The sequence below is a fragment of the Aythya ferina genome (assembly GCF_964211825.1).
Source record: "Aythya ferina genome assembly, chromosome: 30".
NCBI classification, from domain to species: Eukaryota; Metazoa; Chordata; class Aves; order Anseriformes; family Anatidae; genus Aythya; species Aythya ferina.
This window is the reverse complement of record NC_140327.1, coordinates 1,366,468-1,380,671: the sequence shown is the minus strand read 5'-3', so window position 1 is coordinate 1,380,671 and position 14,204 is coordinate 1,366,468. Positions and strand designations below refer to the sequence as shown.

At 63.9% G+C, this 14,204-nt stretch overlaps 2 protein-coding genes and 1 long non-coding RNA gene across 7 annotated transcripts; 1 reads left to right on the top strand and 2 right to left on the bottom strand.

Moving 5' to 3' along the window:
• Positions 1-142: 142 nt before the first annotated feature.
• Positions 143-4,956, bottom strand: LOC311425350 (class II histocompatibility antigen, M alpha chain). 2 transcript variants are annotated; one of them, XM_084501193.1, is made up of 5 exons: positions 4,854-4,956; positions 897-1,163; positions 511-792; positions 306-431; positions 143-209 (listed from the first exon to the last, which is right to left on the bottom strand). In XM_084501193.1, exons 1-5 carry the CDS (start codon positions 4,924-4,926, stop codon positions 205-207), a joined length of 753 nt encoding a protein of 250 aa, XP_084357319.1. In that variant the 5' UTR covers positions 4,927-4,956; the 3' UTR covers positions 143-204. The 2 variants fall into 2 exon arrangements, with proteins under 2 accessions (XP_084357319.1, XP_084357318.1); XM_084501192.1 differs by lacking the exon at positions 4,854-4,956 and adding an exon at positions 3,063-3,171.
• Positions 3,626-4,610, bottom strand: LOC311425387. Its single transcript, XR_014686306.1, has 3 exons — positions 4,536-4,610; positions 3,754-4,471; positions 3,626-3,721 (listed from the first exon to the last, which is right to left on the bottom strand). It is a non-coding gene; the product is annotated as an uncharacterized lncRNA (long non-coding RNA).
• Positions 4,957-6,543: 1,587 nt separating the features above from the next.
• BRD2 (bromodomain containing 2) lies at positions 6,544-13,525 on the top strand. Of its 4 annotated transcripts, none has more exons than XM_084501010.1 (12): positions 6,544-7,326; positions 8,102-8,402; positions 9,482-9,619; positions 9,709-9,850; positions 9,956-10,170; positions 10,277-10,645; positions 10,746-10,874; positions 10,969-11,223; positions 11,303-11,520; positions 11,751-12,061; positions 12,147-12,269; positions 12,374-13,525. In XM_084501010.1, the coding sequence occupies exons 1-12, from the start codon at positions 7,298-7,300 to the stop codon at positions 12,502-12,504; spliced, it is 2,361 nt and encodes a 786-aa protein (XP_084357136.1). In that variant the 5' UTR covers positions 6,544-7,297; the 3' UTR covers positions 12,505-13,525. The 4 variants fall into 4 exon arrangements, with proteins under 4 accessions (XP_084357136.1, XP_084357137.1, XP_084357135.1 ...); XM_084501011.1 differs by having other exon boundaries at positions 10,274-10,645; positions 11,342-11,520; XM_084501009.1 differs by having other exon boundaries at positions 6,546-7,326; positions 10,274-10,645.
• Positions 13,526-14,204: the final 679 nt, after the last annotated feature.

Sequence of the window (14,204 nt, the reverse complement as noted above, 5' to 3'; positions counted from 1 at the left end):
GCCAGCACCCTTGGGTGCAGGAGGAGCGGGGTGACACGGGTGGCACCACCCTGAGGGCACGGAACCGCACGGCGCAACCCCGCTACGAGCCAACGGAGAAGCCACCCCCCAGCACCACCAGGACACGAAACCCCCACGAGGCTGCAAACGAAGGGGTTTAATTGCACCATGGCACCGGCTCGGCTCCGTCCCCACGCCGAGCGCTCAACCTGGAAGAGGGGGGTGGGATATCAATGAGCAAGGGAGGGGGGGGACGTGTCACCTCGGTCACTGTCCCCCCCCGCTGTCTGTCTGTCCCCACGTACCGTGGCGGTGTCGATGGGTGGCCACCAGCAGCGCCAGCCCCACCAGTGCCAGCAGGATGCCCAGCGCCATGGCAGCGCCGCACAGCGCCGTGGCCAGCACGTCGGAGGGGACGGGGTCCTGCGGCACTGCGGGGACACAGCGGGCGCCATCAGAGCCGGCCCCAAAAGCGGGCCCCCCACCCCAAAAAGCGACCCCCCCACTCACCCCAGTAGGTGAGCACGGAGGTGTTGTCCCGCTCGCGGGTGACAATGCAGGAGTAGACGTCCCCCGCCCGGGGCGTCACCTCCAGGTAGGAGAAGCGCACGAAGCCCAGGTCCTCGACGGGGGTGTAGGTGGTGTCGGTGACGCCGTCGGTGACGGGGACGCCGTCCCGCTGCCAGCCGATGGTGACGGCGGGCGGGAAGATGTTACCCACCATGCAGACCAGCGTGTTGGGCCGGCCGAGCTCCAGCGGGCGCTTCAGGAAGACGTTGGCCACCGGGATGCCTGCGGCACAAGGATGGCACCGATAGGGGTGGCACCGGCAAGGGTGGCACCGGTAGGGGTGGCACCACCAGCAGGGGTGGCAGGAGGGGACAGGGGACACCTACCCTTGGCTTCAGCCATGGGCATATACTTCGAAGTGTAGGCGGTGAGGATCTCGAGCACGTCCTGGCACAGCGTGGTGTCGTGGACGAGCTCTGACGGCGGCTCGGTGGCCTCGGGCCACGCGGGGAAGTCGGGCAGGCGCGGCTGCCAGCGCGACATGGGGGCGTCGAACCAGAAGAGCTGCTCGTTGTCGAAGGTCACCGCCAGCCCCAGCGAGGGCATGTCCGGCTGGCAGAAGAGCACCTCGGCCAGGCTGTGCACCGGCGGCTCTGCGGGGCGGGTGCAGGGTCAGTGGCACGCGTGCAGCAGGCGCACGCGGTGCATGCACGCACGTACTGCACGTGGCCACGTGTGTAGTATGCATGCACGGTGTGCTGTGCATTTGCACACGCTGTGCGTGAGCATTTGCACACACCGTGCATGCACAAGCATTTGCACACACCACGTATGCACATTTGCACGCACCGTGCATGCACATGCATTTGCACACACTGTGCATGTGCATTTGGACACACCATGTATGCACGTGCATTTGCACACACCATGTATGGACATTTGCACGCACTGTGCATGAGCATTTGCACACCCTGTGCATGACATTTGCACACACCATCCATGTGCATTTGCACACACCATGCATGCACGTGCATTTGCAAACGCCATGCATGCACATTTGCACACACTGTGTATGCACGTGCATTTGCACACGCCATGCATGCACGCACACTGTGCACTGCGTGGACATCCACTTTGCACATGCACACGCCATGCAAAGGTTCCCAGTCTGCTTATGCACTCCTTGCACGTGCACGCTGCGTGTGCATGCGCTCACACGTCGTGTGAGCACAGACACCCTGCGCACACGCATCTGTCTGCTTGTCCACACGCGCTGCATGTTCACGTGCTGTGCAGGGATACACACGCAGACTGTGCATGCACACACGTGCCCTGCTTGGACGCACCCATGCTGTGCGTGGGCACGCTGCATGCATGCACTGGCCTTGCACACATGCTGTGTTCACACCCACTGTGCACGCACACTCTGCATACGCCTACCATGCATGAAAACATGCAGCAACACACACACTGCTGCTGCTTATGCAAGGGGCCACCCCATGGCCCTGTGCATAGCCCCCCCTTGCACCCTACCCACAGCACTTTGCCCTGCTATGCGTACACTCCTGCTCACACTCGTGTGTGCACAAATGCACAGACAAACCCATGCATGGCTCTGTGTGGTAGCACAGAGCCCCTTGCACTAGCATACACCCCATGCATTAAGGGGCATACAGCTCCGTGCAAAGTCCCTTGCACTAATGCACAGCCCCCTCTTGCACACTGCACACAGCCCCTTGCACTAGTGCATGGCCCCCCTTGCACTACTGCACAGACACCACTTGCACACTGCATAGCCCCTTTCACTACTGGACGTAGCCCCTTGCACTAGCACACAGCCCCTTGCACTATTGCATAGCCACACTTTGCACACTGTGCACAGCCCCTTGCACTTACACGCAGTCCCTTGCACACTGCATAGCCACCCCTTGCACTACAACACGCAGCCCCTTGCACCACTGCACAGAGCCCCTTACACACTGCACAGCCCCTTTCACTAGCACACAGCCCCTTGCACACTGCATAGCCACACTTTGCACTACTGCATGGCCACCCCTTGCACTACTGCACACAATCCCTTGCACACTGCACAGCCACTTGCACTAGCACACAGCCCCTTGCACACTACATAGCCACCCCTTGCACTACAACACGCAGCCCCTCGCACTACTGCATGGCCACCCCTTGCACTACTGCACAGCCACTTGCACTACCACAGAGCCCCTTGCACACCGCACAGCCCCTTGCACTATTGCACAGCCACCCCTTGCACTACAACACACAGCCCCTTGCACTACAGCACGGCCACCCCTCCACCCACCCCCCCAACCCCTTGCACTACTACCCCCACCCCCTCACACCCCTTGCACCCCCTTCCTCCCACTCCCCCCAGTTCACAACCGCGCGACGCCCCCCTCCCCGCCCCCAAAACCCCCCCAAAACCCCCCAAAATCCCCCAAAACCCCCGAAACTCCCCCCCGGGGACCACGCACACCCCTTGTACACCCCCCCACACACACCCTCGTCCCGTCCCCAACACGACCCCGTCCTACCGGGGGTGGCGGCGGTGACCAGGGCCACCCCGAGCAGGGCGCCCAGCAGCGCCCCGCGCCCACCCGCAGCCCCCATCCCGCCGCTGTCTCCCCGCCGCCGGCTCCGCCAATGGCCGCGCCCCGCGCCCCCCCCGCGTCATCGGTTGCTAGGGAGAAGTCGCCGGCGGGGAGCCCCGGTGCTGTGATAGCCGCTGGGGCTTTTTTTTTTTGGGGGGGGGGGGGACACGGGGACACGCCGCGACCCCGCCGAGCTCCCACCCGCGACCGCCCCCTCGCGTGCGCAACGCTCGCCTTCGTTGACCTCGTTAATTAATTGCCCTAATTAATCAAGCAGGGGAACCCCCCCCACACACACACCACCACCACCACCACCGGATGGTGCTGCTGCGAGGGGTTATGGGGTAAAAACGCGGGGTTTTGGGGTAAAAACGCCGCCGTGGGGATGTGGCGGTGACGGTGCACACCCCCCCCCCAGCCCAGCAACCCCCCCCCCCTCCGCACACTGCACCGCTTTGCAGCCACTGAGCTGCAGGCGCTGCAGCCGCCACGGCCCCGAGGGCGTGCACGGCACTGCTGCAATGCCGGGCACCCCCCTAGGTGCACCCTTGCAATGTCGGGCACGCTTTGCAACGCCGGGCATGCTTTGCAACGCCCCGCGTCTCCATTCGTGCACCCTTGCAATGCCGTGCACCCCCCCGGGTGCACCCTTGCAATGCCGGGCACCCCCCCTAGGTGCACCCTTGCAAGGCCGAGCACCCTTTGCAAGTACGTGGAATTCCATTCGTGCACCCTTGCAACGCCGTGCACCCTTTGCAATGCTGTGCACCCCCCTGGCTGCACCCTTAATTCATTTAATGCCCCAAATATGTGCACCCTTGCAATGCTGGGCGTGCTTTGCAACGCCCTGCATCTCCATTCGTGCACCCTTGCAATGCCATGCACCCCTATGGGTGCACCCTTGCAATGCTGTGCACCCGTTGCAATGCTGTGCACCCCCCTGGGTGCATCCTTAATTCATTTAATGCCCCAAATATATGCACCCTTGCAATGCCATGGACCCCCATGGGTGCACCCTTGCAACACCGGGCACCCCTTGCAACGCCGTGCACCCCCATAGCTCCCCCTTTACAATACGGGGCACCCCCCTAAGTGCACCCTTGCAATGCCGGGCACCCCCTTGCAATGTCATGCACCCCCACGGGTGCACCCTTACAATGTCATGCACCCCAATAGGCGCACCTTTGCAGTGTCACGCATCCCCATAGGCGCTCCCTTGCAACGTGGGCACCCCTTGCAAGGCCGTGCAACCCCACGCGTGCACCCTTGCAAGGCCGTGCACCCCCCTAGGTGCACCCTTGCAATGTCGGGCACGCTTTGCAACGCCGGGCATGCTTTGCAACGCCCCGCATCTCCACTCGTGCACCCTTGCAATGCCGTGCACCCCCATAGATGCACCCTTGCAATACTGTGCACCCCCATGGGTGCACCCTTGCAATGCCGTGCACCCCCCACGCGTGCACCCTTGCAACATCGTGCACCCTTGCAATGCCGTGCACTCCCTTAGGTGCACCCTTGCAATGCCGTGCACGCCTGCAGCGCCGTGCACCCCCCACAGGATCACCCTTGCAACGCAGGACGCACCCATAGGTGCCCCCCCCGCCCCGTTCTCCCTCCCCCAACCCCCCCCTTTCCCCCTGACCCCCCCTCCCCAGGGGGTGGGGGCTGCAGAGGGCCCTCACAGCGCATGCGCCCCCCTCCTTTCACCCCCCCCCCCCCCACCCATCCCCATACCCTGGGGGGGGGGGGGGAGGTCGGCGCTAGGACCCCGCGGAGCCGCGCGGCCCCCCCCGGGCGGAGGGGGCATGAATGGGGGGCCGTGGGAGCCGCGGGGGCGTCACGTGACGGCGGGGAGCCAATCGCGGCGCGGGTGACGTAGCGCGTGGCTCCCTTTTTTTTTCTGCCCTGGGATGTTTTTTTTTTTCCCCTTTTTTTGCCCCAAACCGGGGCTTTTCTTAGGGGGGGGGGGAGGGCCGGGCAGGGCGGATGAGGCCGGTGCGGGAGCGGGGGGCGCGACCCCACTGGGGGGCTGCTCAGGTGAGTGTCGGGCAAGGGGGGGGGGGCGACCTCACCCCCCTTTTTTAAATTTTTTTTATTTATTTTTTATTTTTTTCCCCCATAAACCCACCCGGGGGGGGGGGGAGGGAGGAGGCCACGTGGGGCTGAGATGTCAATCAAACCGAAATCCCGCCCCCCCGGGGGGGGCCGGCAGCCAATGGGAAGCGCGGGCGGCGGTGACGGGCAGGAGGCGCGGGGGTGGGGGGGGGGGGCGGCGGTTTGGGGCGAAAAGCGCCATGTTTGGGTGTTCGCGCGGGGGCGGCGGCGGGCAGGGCCCGTGGGGCCCAAAGTGCTGTGTCACGGCGTGGCGGCCGGGGGGGTCCCTTTGACCCCGTCCCTTTTTTTTGGGTCCATTTCGAGCCCCCCATACCAAAGGGATCGTCCCCCCCCCCACGCGTGTCCGGGACCACCGTGGGGTCCCCTTAAATTGATGTTTTTTTGGGGGAGCCGGGGGTGAAAAGGGGGGAAAACGGGGAGAAAATGGGGCTGAGCACCCCGCGAGTGGGGCTCGGGGCTCGGCGGGGGGGGTGTCGAGGTGGCCGTGGGGGGGGTCTCGTGTTCGCCGTGGGGGGCTCGAGGTTTGCGTGGGGGGCTTGAGGGTGACGGGGGGGGGCTGGAGGCTGCCAGGGGGGGCTTGAGGTCAGCGTGGGGGGGTCCCAAATCCACCGTGGGGGTGCTGGGACTGGTTTTTCCCCCCCCCCAACTGCTTTTTTTTTGAGGGGGGGCCCCCACGCGTGTCCCGGCCCCGCGTGGGCCCCCCTCAGAGCCCACAACCCTGAGGGGAGCCCCCAGCCCAGCTTATGGGGGGGGTGTGTGTGGGGGGGGGGGTCACCGGTACCCCCCCCACACCTTCCCCAGGGCTCGGCGTGGGGGTCGCGAGTGGGATCCAGCCCCCGTGGAGCCCCCCCCGTGTCCCGCGTGGGCCCCGTGGGGGCTGTGGGGGCGGCGGAGCGCCGGGCCCGGCCGCCCTCATTGTCCGCCGCCGCCTCACAAAATGGCCGCCGCCCACCCCCCCCTTCTCCTTCCTCCTCCTTCAGCCAGCCGGGCGCGCGACAACAACAGCCAACGGCCGGGCGCCGCCCCCCCCTCACGTGACCCTCCAGCCAATCGCGGCGCAACGAATGGCAGCATGGGCCAATAGGAGGCGGCGCCGCCGGGCGCCGGGCGGAAGGGCGGAAGGGCGGGGGAGCGCGGCGGGGAGTGAGCGACGCGGCGGGCGGCCAATGAGCGAGCCGCGCCACGGCGGCTTCCGCCCAATGAGGCCGCGGCGGGGCGGGTGGGGGCGGGGCGGTGACGTCAGCGGCGCCGCCGCCCAATGAGGGGCCGGCGGCTGCCTATATAAGGCCGGCCGGGGGCAGGCCGAGCGGCGCCATTTCGCGGGGACTGAAGGACGGAGCGGGTCGGGCCCGGTGCGCGCAGGGAGGAGGAGGAGGAGGAGGAGGAGGAGGAGGAGGAAGCAGAGGGGGGGGCGGCCCCAAACCGGAGCCATCCTCCACCGGGCGGCCCAGCCCCCGCCTCCGCGCTCCCGGAGGGCTCCGCCGGACCCTCCCCGGCCTCCGTAGCGACCCCTGCCTGCGGCCTGCAGCGAGGGGAGCCCCCCCTCCCCCCCCCCCCCCCCCTCCTTCCCTCCTCCCCCCTCCCTTCCCCTTCCGCGCTCTCCCGCCCCTCACGGAGCCAAGATGGAGCCCGGCCGCTGACGCCTCGGCCGCCATCCGCCGCCATCCGCCGCCAGCCTCGCCTCGCCCGGCCCCGCCGCCGCTCTTTTCGGATCCCTCCGGCTCCCAGCGACGCCTCCGGGGTTGTATTGGCGGCATCGCGCCGGGCTCGGGGCCGGTGGGCGGCCATCAAGAGGCGCCCCCCCCCCCTCTTCTGGTTTCCCTCACCGCCGCCATTTTCTCGGCGCCCGCCCGATGTGAGGGCCGCTGGACGGGCCCGAGCCGCCGCCGCTCGGTGATGCCCGGCCGGGGGCCGGCTCCTTAACGGGGGCGGGGGGAGGAGGCTCCTCCCCGGCGGGCAAAGTGGGGGGGGCGTCGGAGGAGACGGCGGCGGCAGGAGGAGGAGGAGGTGGTGGAGGAGGAGGAGGAGGAGGAAGGCCGGGAGCCGGGCACGCAGCCGCCGGGATGCTGCAGAATGTGAATCCCCAGAGCAAGTAGGTTTATTTTTTTATTTTTTATTATTTTTTTTTTATTTTTTTAGGGGGGTGGGGGGCTTGTATGGGGGTCTTGCGTCTTGCTGGGGGCTTGTATCCACCCTGTGGGGTGCCCTGAGGGGCTGCAGTGGGGTTGGGGCTCTCCCAGTTGCCTCCCAGTCGCCTCCCAGTGCTCCCAGTTTGCTGTGGCGCCGTCCTTCCTTCATCCTCGTGTCCTTGGCAGCCCCTTTGGGCGGCCTGCGGGGCCCTGAGGGGCTGCAGACCCCCCCTGCACAGCCCCCAAGGGCTGGTTTGGGGCCATTTCTGCCTTTTCCCAAACCCCCCAGACCCCCCCCCAAATATTCACGCCCCCCTTGGGGGTCCCATTGCCGCCTTGAGGCCGATTCCCCCCCCCACCAAATCCTTTAGGGTTCCATCCTCCCTTCCTCCCCTTCCCCCCCAGCGCCGTTTTTTCCCCCAAAACCCCCCCGGGGACCCCCGGAACGAGGCGACACCCCCCCCACCGCCTCCTAACGGGTCCCGGGGCGCCCCGTTGTGTCCCCAAACCCCCCCTCGAAGCCCCCAGGGCCACCACCTCGGGGCCCCTTCGTCACCCCCGCGCCGGCTTCTTTGTTCGCCGCCGGACCTGGACCCGCGCCAGCTCCCGCCCGCCTTTTTTTTCTTAATTTTTTTTAATTTTTGGGGGTTTTTATCAGTGTTTCAGGCCGCGGTGGTGCGGAGCTGCCCGGCTAACGGTGTCTCTGCTTCTCCCCCCCCCCCCCCGACCCCCTTGCAGGATTTTGGGGGAGGGCAATGCCGGCCTCATGGGCCTGGCGACGGAATCGACCCCCGGCAAGCGGATCCGCAAACCCTCGCTCCTCTACGAGGGCTTCGAGAGCCCCACCATGGCCTCGGTGCCGGCTTTGCAGTCCCCTCAGGTCAACCCACCTCCGCCGGAGGTTTCCAACCCCAAAAAACCCGGCCGGGTCACCAACCAGCTGCAATACCTGCACAAGGTGGTGATGAAAGCCCTGTGGAAGCACCAGTTTGCTTGGCCTTTCCGCCAGCCCGTCGACGCCGTCAAGCTGGGCCTGCCGGTAACGAGCTGGGTTTTGGGGTTTTTTGTTTTTTTGGGGTGGGGGGGCACGTGTGGGGGGCTAAGGGAGGCGAGCGTGTGTGTGTCTGTGCGTCCCCCGCTTGCCCCCAACCCCCGGGGGGTTGCGGGTAGGCAGGCACGGGGTGTTTTTAGGGTCACCTAGCATCGCCCCGGCCCCAAAACGTGGTCCCCAAGCCTCAGAGTGCCAGGGCCGGCGCCTTGCCCCTCCTGGGGCTCCGCCAAAAAAAAAAAAGATGCAGCTGCAGGTGCCTGGGCTGTGCTGTCCCCCCCCCATTTTTTTCTCCCCGGGGCGTAAACCCTACGGGTTCTGAAGCCCCCCCAATTCCTCCCCGACCCCATAAATGTCCCAACAGGCGGCCGGCCCGCTCGGCTCGTCCCCCGTTCCCCGTGCAGGTAGGGGTGAGGTGACGCAGCCGCTCCGGAGGGAACCCAAAAAGCTTCCCTCCCCCTTACCCCCTCCCCTCATCTCCCCTCCCCCTCCCCTCCCCACCTAATCTCTTGTGCCCTGAATGCGTTTTGCAGATTCCCATCCATGAATTTGTAGAAGACATCCTGTGACCCCAATAATAAACGCCAGCCCCCCGTGCACCTGTGGCGCCCAAGGATTTAAAGCCCGGAGGTAAATTCCACGTAGGTTCGCTCCGCACCTTAGCGTTAGCGTCGCCCCCCCCCGCAGCCCCATTTGGCCCTCGAGGCCGTCCCCACAAATTTAGGCTCCCCCCCGACCCCCTCCAGGGCTCACCTAGGGACCCTCCCCTCTTAAAATCCAGACGGTGGCACTCTAGGGTGGGGACCAGGTCCGGAGGCAGGTTTTTTTATTATTATTTTACTTTATTTTTTTTAAATTTTATTCTGTCAACCCGCCGCACCCCCTGCCTGCTTTCTCTGCTGGCTGAGTGAGAGCGGATGTGTGAGCAGGGGGGGGCTGCCAGGAGCTCGAGCCCCCCAAAAACTCATCGAGGGTGGCTCGGGGCGCAAAATGGGGGTGGGTAGGGGCGTGCTTTGATTTTTGGCTTGCAGCTGACCCCCTGCACCCCCCCGATTTTTTTTTTTTGGCAGGATTACCACAAGATCATCAAGCAGCCCATGGACATGGGGACAATCAAACGGCGCCTGGAGAACAACTACTACTGGGGGGCCGCCGAGTGCATGCAGGATTTCAACACCATGTTCACCAACTGCTACATCTACAACAAGGTGGGGGCTTTGAGATGAGGGGGGGCCGGGATAGGGCCTGCTGGAGCCTCCCCTGTGGTCCCTGACGTTGCCTCCGTCCCTCCCCGCAGCCCACGGATGACATCGTGCTGATGGCCCAAACCCTGGAGAAGATTTTCCTGCAGAAGGTGGCTCAGATGCCTCCGGAGGAGCAGGAGATCGTGGTCCCGGTGGCCAAAAACAGCCACAAAAAGGGGGCGTCCAGGGCGGCGGGTACGTTGGGGTCACACGGGGCTGGGGTTTGGGACCCCGAAAGGGTTTTGCGCCCTTTTTGGGGGCCAGATTTGAATGGGAATTGGGTTTTTTCTCCGTGCCCAGCGCTCCTGGCGGGCCTGACGGCCGCTCAGCAAGTGCCGGCCGTGTCCTCGGTGTCGCACAGCACGGTGTACGCCCCCAGCCCCGACATCCCCACCACCATCGTCAACATTCCCCACCCCTCCGTCATCTCCGCGCCGCTCCTCAAGTCGCTGCACTCCACCGCCACCACCCCCGCCGTGCTGCCCACCCCCGCGCCCACCCAGCCCGTGGCCAAGGTAGGAATCTGGGCCAAAAAACAAAGGTTTGGGGAAAAACTCCGAGTTTCTCACATCCTCGCTCACCCCCTTTTTCTTTTTTTTTTATTTCTTTCTCTGGTAGAAGAAGGGGGTGAAGCGGAAAGCCGACACCACCACCCCCACCACCACGGCCATCATCGCCACCAGCGGCGAGTCCTCGCCCTCGGCCACGCTGCTGGAGGCCAAAGCGGCCAAAATCCCCGCCCGGCGCGAGAGCGGCCGCCCCATCAAACCCCCCAAGAAGGATTTGCCCGATTCCCAGCAGCACCAGACCTCCAAGAAGGGCAAGCTGTCGGAGCAGCTCAAGTACTGCAACGGCATCCTCAAGGAGCTGCTCTCCAAAAAACACGCCGCCTACGCCTGGCCCTTCTACAAGCCCGTCGACGCCTCGGCCCTGGGGCTGCACGACTACCACGAGATCATCAAGCACCCCATGGACCTCAGCACCATCAAGGTTTGGGATTTTTTGGGGGGGTTTCGTGGCCTGCAGGGGGTTTTTGAAGGCTGGGGGGGCTCGAACTTACCCGTTTTCACCCATTTTTGGCTCCCCGCAGCGGAAGATGGAGAACCGGGACTACCACGACGCGCAGGAGTTCGCCGCCGACGTCCGGTTAATGTTCTCCAACTGCTACAAGTACAACCCGCCCGACCACGACGTGGTGGCCATGGCCCGCAAGCTGCAGGTGGGTGGGCTCCCCAAAACCCCCCTCCGGACCCCAAAATGCCGTGCTGACCCCCCTCACCCTTTTATTTTTATTTTTTATCCCCTTTTCTCAGGATGTTTTCGAGTTCAGCTACGCCAAGATGCCTGACGAGCCGCAGGACGCCAGCCCGCCCTCGGTGTCGGCGCCGCTGCCCGGTGCCCTCTCCAAATCCTCATCCGAGGAGTCCTCCAGCGACGAGGACGAGGATGATGAGGACGATGAAGACGATGATGAGGACGAAAGCAGCAGCGAGAGCTCGTCGGAGAGCGAGGAGAGCTCGGACTCGGAGGAGGAGCGCGCCAACCGCCTGGCCGAGCTGCAGGAGCAGGTGAGGGCCGGAGCAGGGCCGGTGCCACCACCCGCGCCCTCTCCCCATGCCCGCCTCACCCCCCTGTCTCCCCCCACAGCTGCGGGCCGTGCACGAGCAGCTGGCTGCCCTCTCACAGGGCCCCGTTTCCAAACCCAAAAAGAAGCGGGAGAAGAAGAAGAAGAAGAAATCGGAGAAGCACAAAGGCCGGGGAGGAGGCGACGAGGAAGCCCGGGCACGTCAGGCCCAACTGCGCAAAGCCAAGAAGGCCGGGGGCGGCGGAGGGACCAGCGGGGGAGGCAGCGGAGGCAGCTCCAAGTGAGTGAGGCACCCATGGGTGCCCCCGCAAGGATTTGGGGTGCGGGCAGCAGCCGTGATGACCCTTTCCCCGTCAGATCGACTGTGGCGATGACCTGAGACAAAACAAGCCAAAAACCTGTCTGAGTGCTGCCAGAACGCGTTGGGGGGAGCCCGTGGGGTGGGAGAATGTGGGGTGGGGGCGTTTTTTGGGGGGGATTTCAGCATTTCTGAGGCTTTGCTCCCGGCAGGAACTCGAAGAAGGCGGCGAAAGCGGCGCTGCCGCCTCCCCCGGCGCTCTACGACTCGGAGGAGGAGGAGGAGAGCAAGCCCATGACCTACGACGAGAAACGCCAGCTCAGCTTGGACATCAACAAGCTGCCCGGCGAGAAACTGGGCCGGGTGGTGCACATCATCCAGTCCCGGGAGCCTTCCCTGCGGGATTCCAACCCCGAGGAGATCGAGATCGACTTCGAGACCCTCAAGCCCTCGACGCTGCGCGAGCTGGAGCGCTACGTGCTGTCCTGCCTGCGGAAGAAACCCCGCAAGCCCTACAGCGAAAGTGAGTCGTGGGGGGAGTTTTGGGGGGATTTTTGGGGGTTGTGGGGCTGAGCTGAGCTGAGCAGCCCCTCTCTTCCTCCCCGCAGCCATGAAGAAGCCGGTGGGGAAGACGAAAGAGGAGCTGGCGCTGGAGAAGAAACGGGAGCTGGAGAAGCGGCTGCAGGACGTCAGCGGCCAGCTCAACTCCACCAAGAAACCCCCGAAGAAGGGTGAGCGCTGGGGTTGCGGGGTGGGATTTTGGGGGTCGGGGGGGCCACGTTTTGGCTGCCTTCAAATCGTGGAGGTGCTGAACGTGTCCTCCTCAACCTTACAGCCAGCGAGAAGCCCGAGTCGGCGCAGCAGGTGGCCGTGTCGCGGCTCAGCGCCTCCAGCTCCAGCTCGGACTCCAGCAGCTCCAGCTCCTCATCCTCGTCCTCGGACACCAGCGATTCGGATTCGGGTTAGGGGGGGAGGAGGAGGAGGAGGCCGGAGCAGCCCCGAAGGCTGCGAGCGGCGCGGCCGGGTGGAGCCACGGGCAGGTTCGGAAGCGGCTCTGCGGGACCGGGCCCGCGTGAACCGGACTGAGAGCCCCCCCGCCCGGCCGACTGCGCCCCCAGGGTGGGCTTGGGGGGGTGCTGAGGAGCCCTCCCGGGGCCTGAGCGACGCCCCCACGGACTTTTTGGGGTTGGGGGGGTGGCCGGGGGTCACGGGCCGGAGGTTCCCGGGTGTCGCCAGGGCAGGGGGGGCTGCGCTCAGGCCCCCAAGGCCGGGCCGGGCTTGGGGCGGGGGGGGGGGTTACAGCCACCACCCCATCCCCAGCAGGTTTTACTGTTTGTTGTTTTAGGGTTTTATTTTTTTTTTTTTTTTCCGACTTGTGGGATTTTTTCCGAGGGGGAAAAGTTTGGGGTTTTTAAGAAAAAAAAAATATAAGAAAAACGAAAAAAAAAAATCTTAAAAAAAAAAGCATTTAAAGGTGAAAAAAAACAAACACACACACAAAAACAAAAAAAAAAAGGGGTTAACAGTCCCGAATATTTGGGTTTGCCGTGGAAGGCAGCAGCGCCCCGTGGCCGCAGCCCTTCCCCGGCCGGGGGGGAGCCGCCGCCGTCCCCCGTCCCCTTGTCTGTGGAGGATTTTAATTTATTTGAGCTGCGTCGTGCTGGCGCGGGCCCCGGCCCGTTGTACATAGCCCTCCCCGGCACACGAGCAGGGCAGCATGTTCCCCGGCGGGGCAGGGGGGAGGGAGGGGCCGCCTGTTTTTTACGTTGACTGTATAATTTTTTTCTACTCGTTTTATTTTTTTGTTTTGTTTTGTTTTTTTCCCCCCCTCCCCTCCTCTTCCTTTCACCCTCTCCCGCCCGTCCTCCCCCCCCCCCCCCCCCCCTTCCCCACTATTAGACCCTTAGAGCCGTGTTTTCATCTTATTGTATGTTTCAAACCTTTCGATTCTTTAACATGTAAATAAAGAAAATATTATTCGAGTTGAGCCGGGCTCCCTGTGGTCACAAGGGCTGTTTTGGGGACAGGTACCGGTGTCATTCCTGCCCCATTCACCCTACAAACGCACACATGGGGTTGGGTTGAGCATTATTTTCCCCCCCCTTGAGCTCTTGGTCTCCTTGAGCCCTGTTTTGGGAAGGCTCCAAGGTTTGTGGTTAATGGGGCCGCATCAGGCTGGAGGGTGGTCACTAGTGGGGTCCCTCAAGGCTCCATTTTAGGGCCAGTCCTCTTCGGTGTCTTTATAAATGATGTGGATGTAGGACCAGAAGGTGTTTGGAGCAAATTTGCCGACACCAAACTTCGGAGGAGCTGGGGACTCCCAGAATCACAGAACTGTAAAGGTTGGAAGGGACCTCAAAAGATCATCGGGTCCAACCCCTCTGCCAAAGCAGGGTCCTCAGAGCAGGCTGCCCAGGTAGGCATCCAGACAGGCCTCGAATATCTCCAAAAAACCTCCCTGGGTAGCGTGTTCCAGTGCTCCATCACCCTCACCATGAAGAATTTCTTTCACATGTCAGTGCAGAACATCCTGTGTTCAATTTTAGGGCCATTGCCCCTTGTCCTGTCCCCACAAACCACCAAAAAAAGGTTGGCTACATCCTTCTGTCCCCCACCCCTCAGATATTTATATACACTGAGGAAATCCCCTCTCGGTTTTCTCTTCT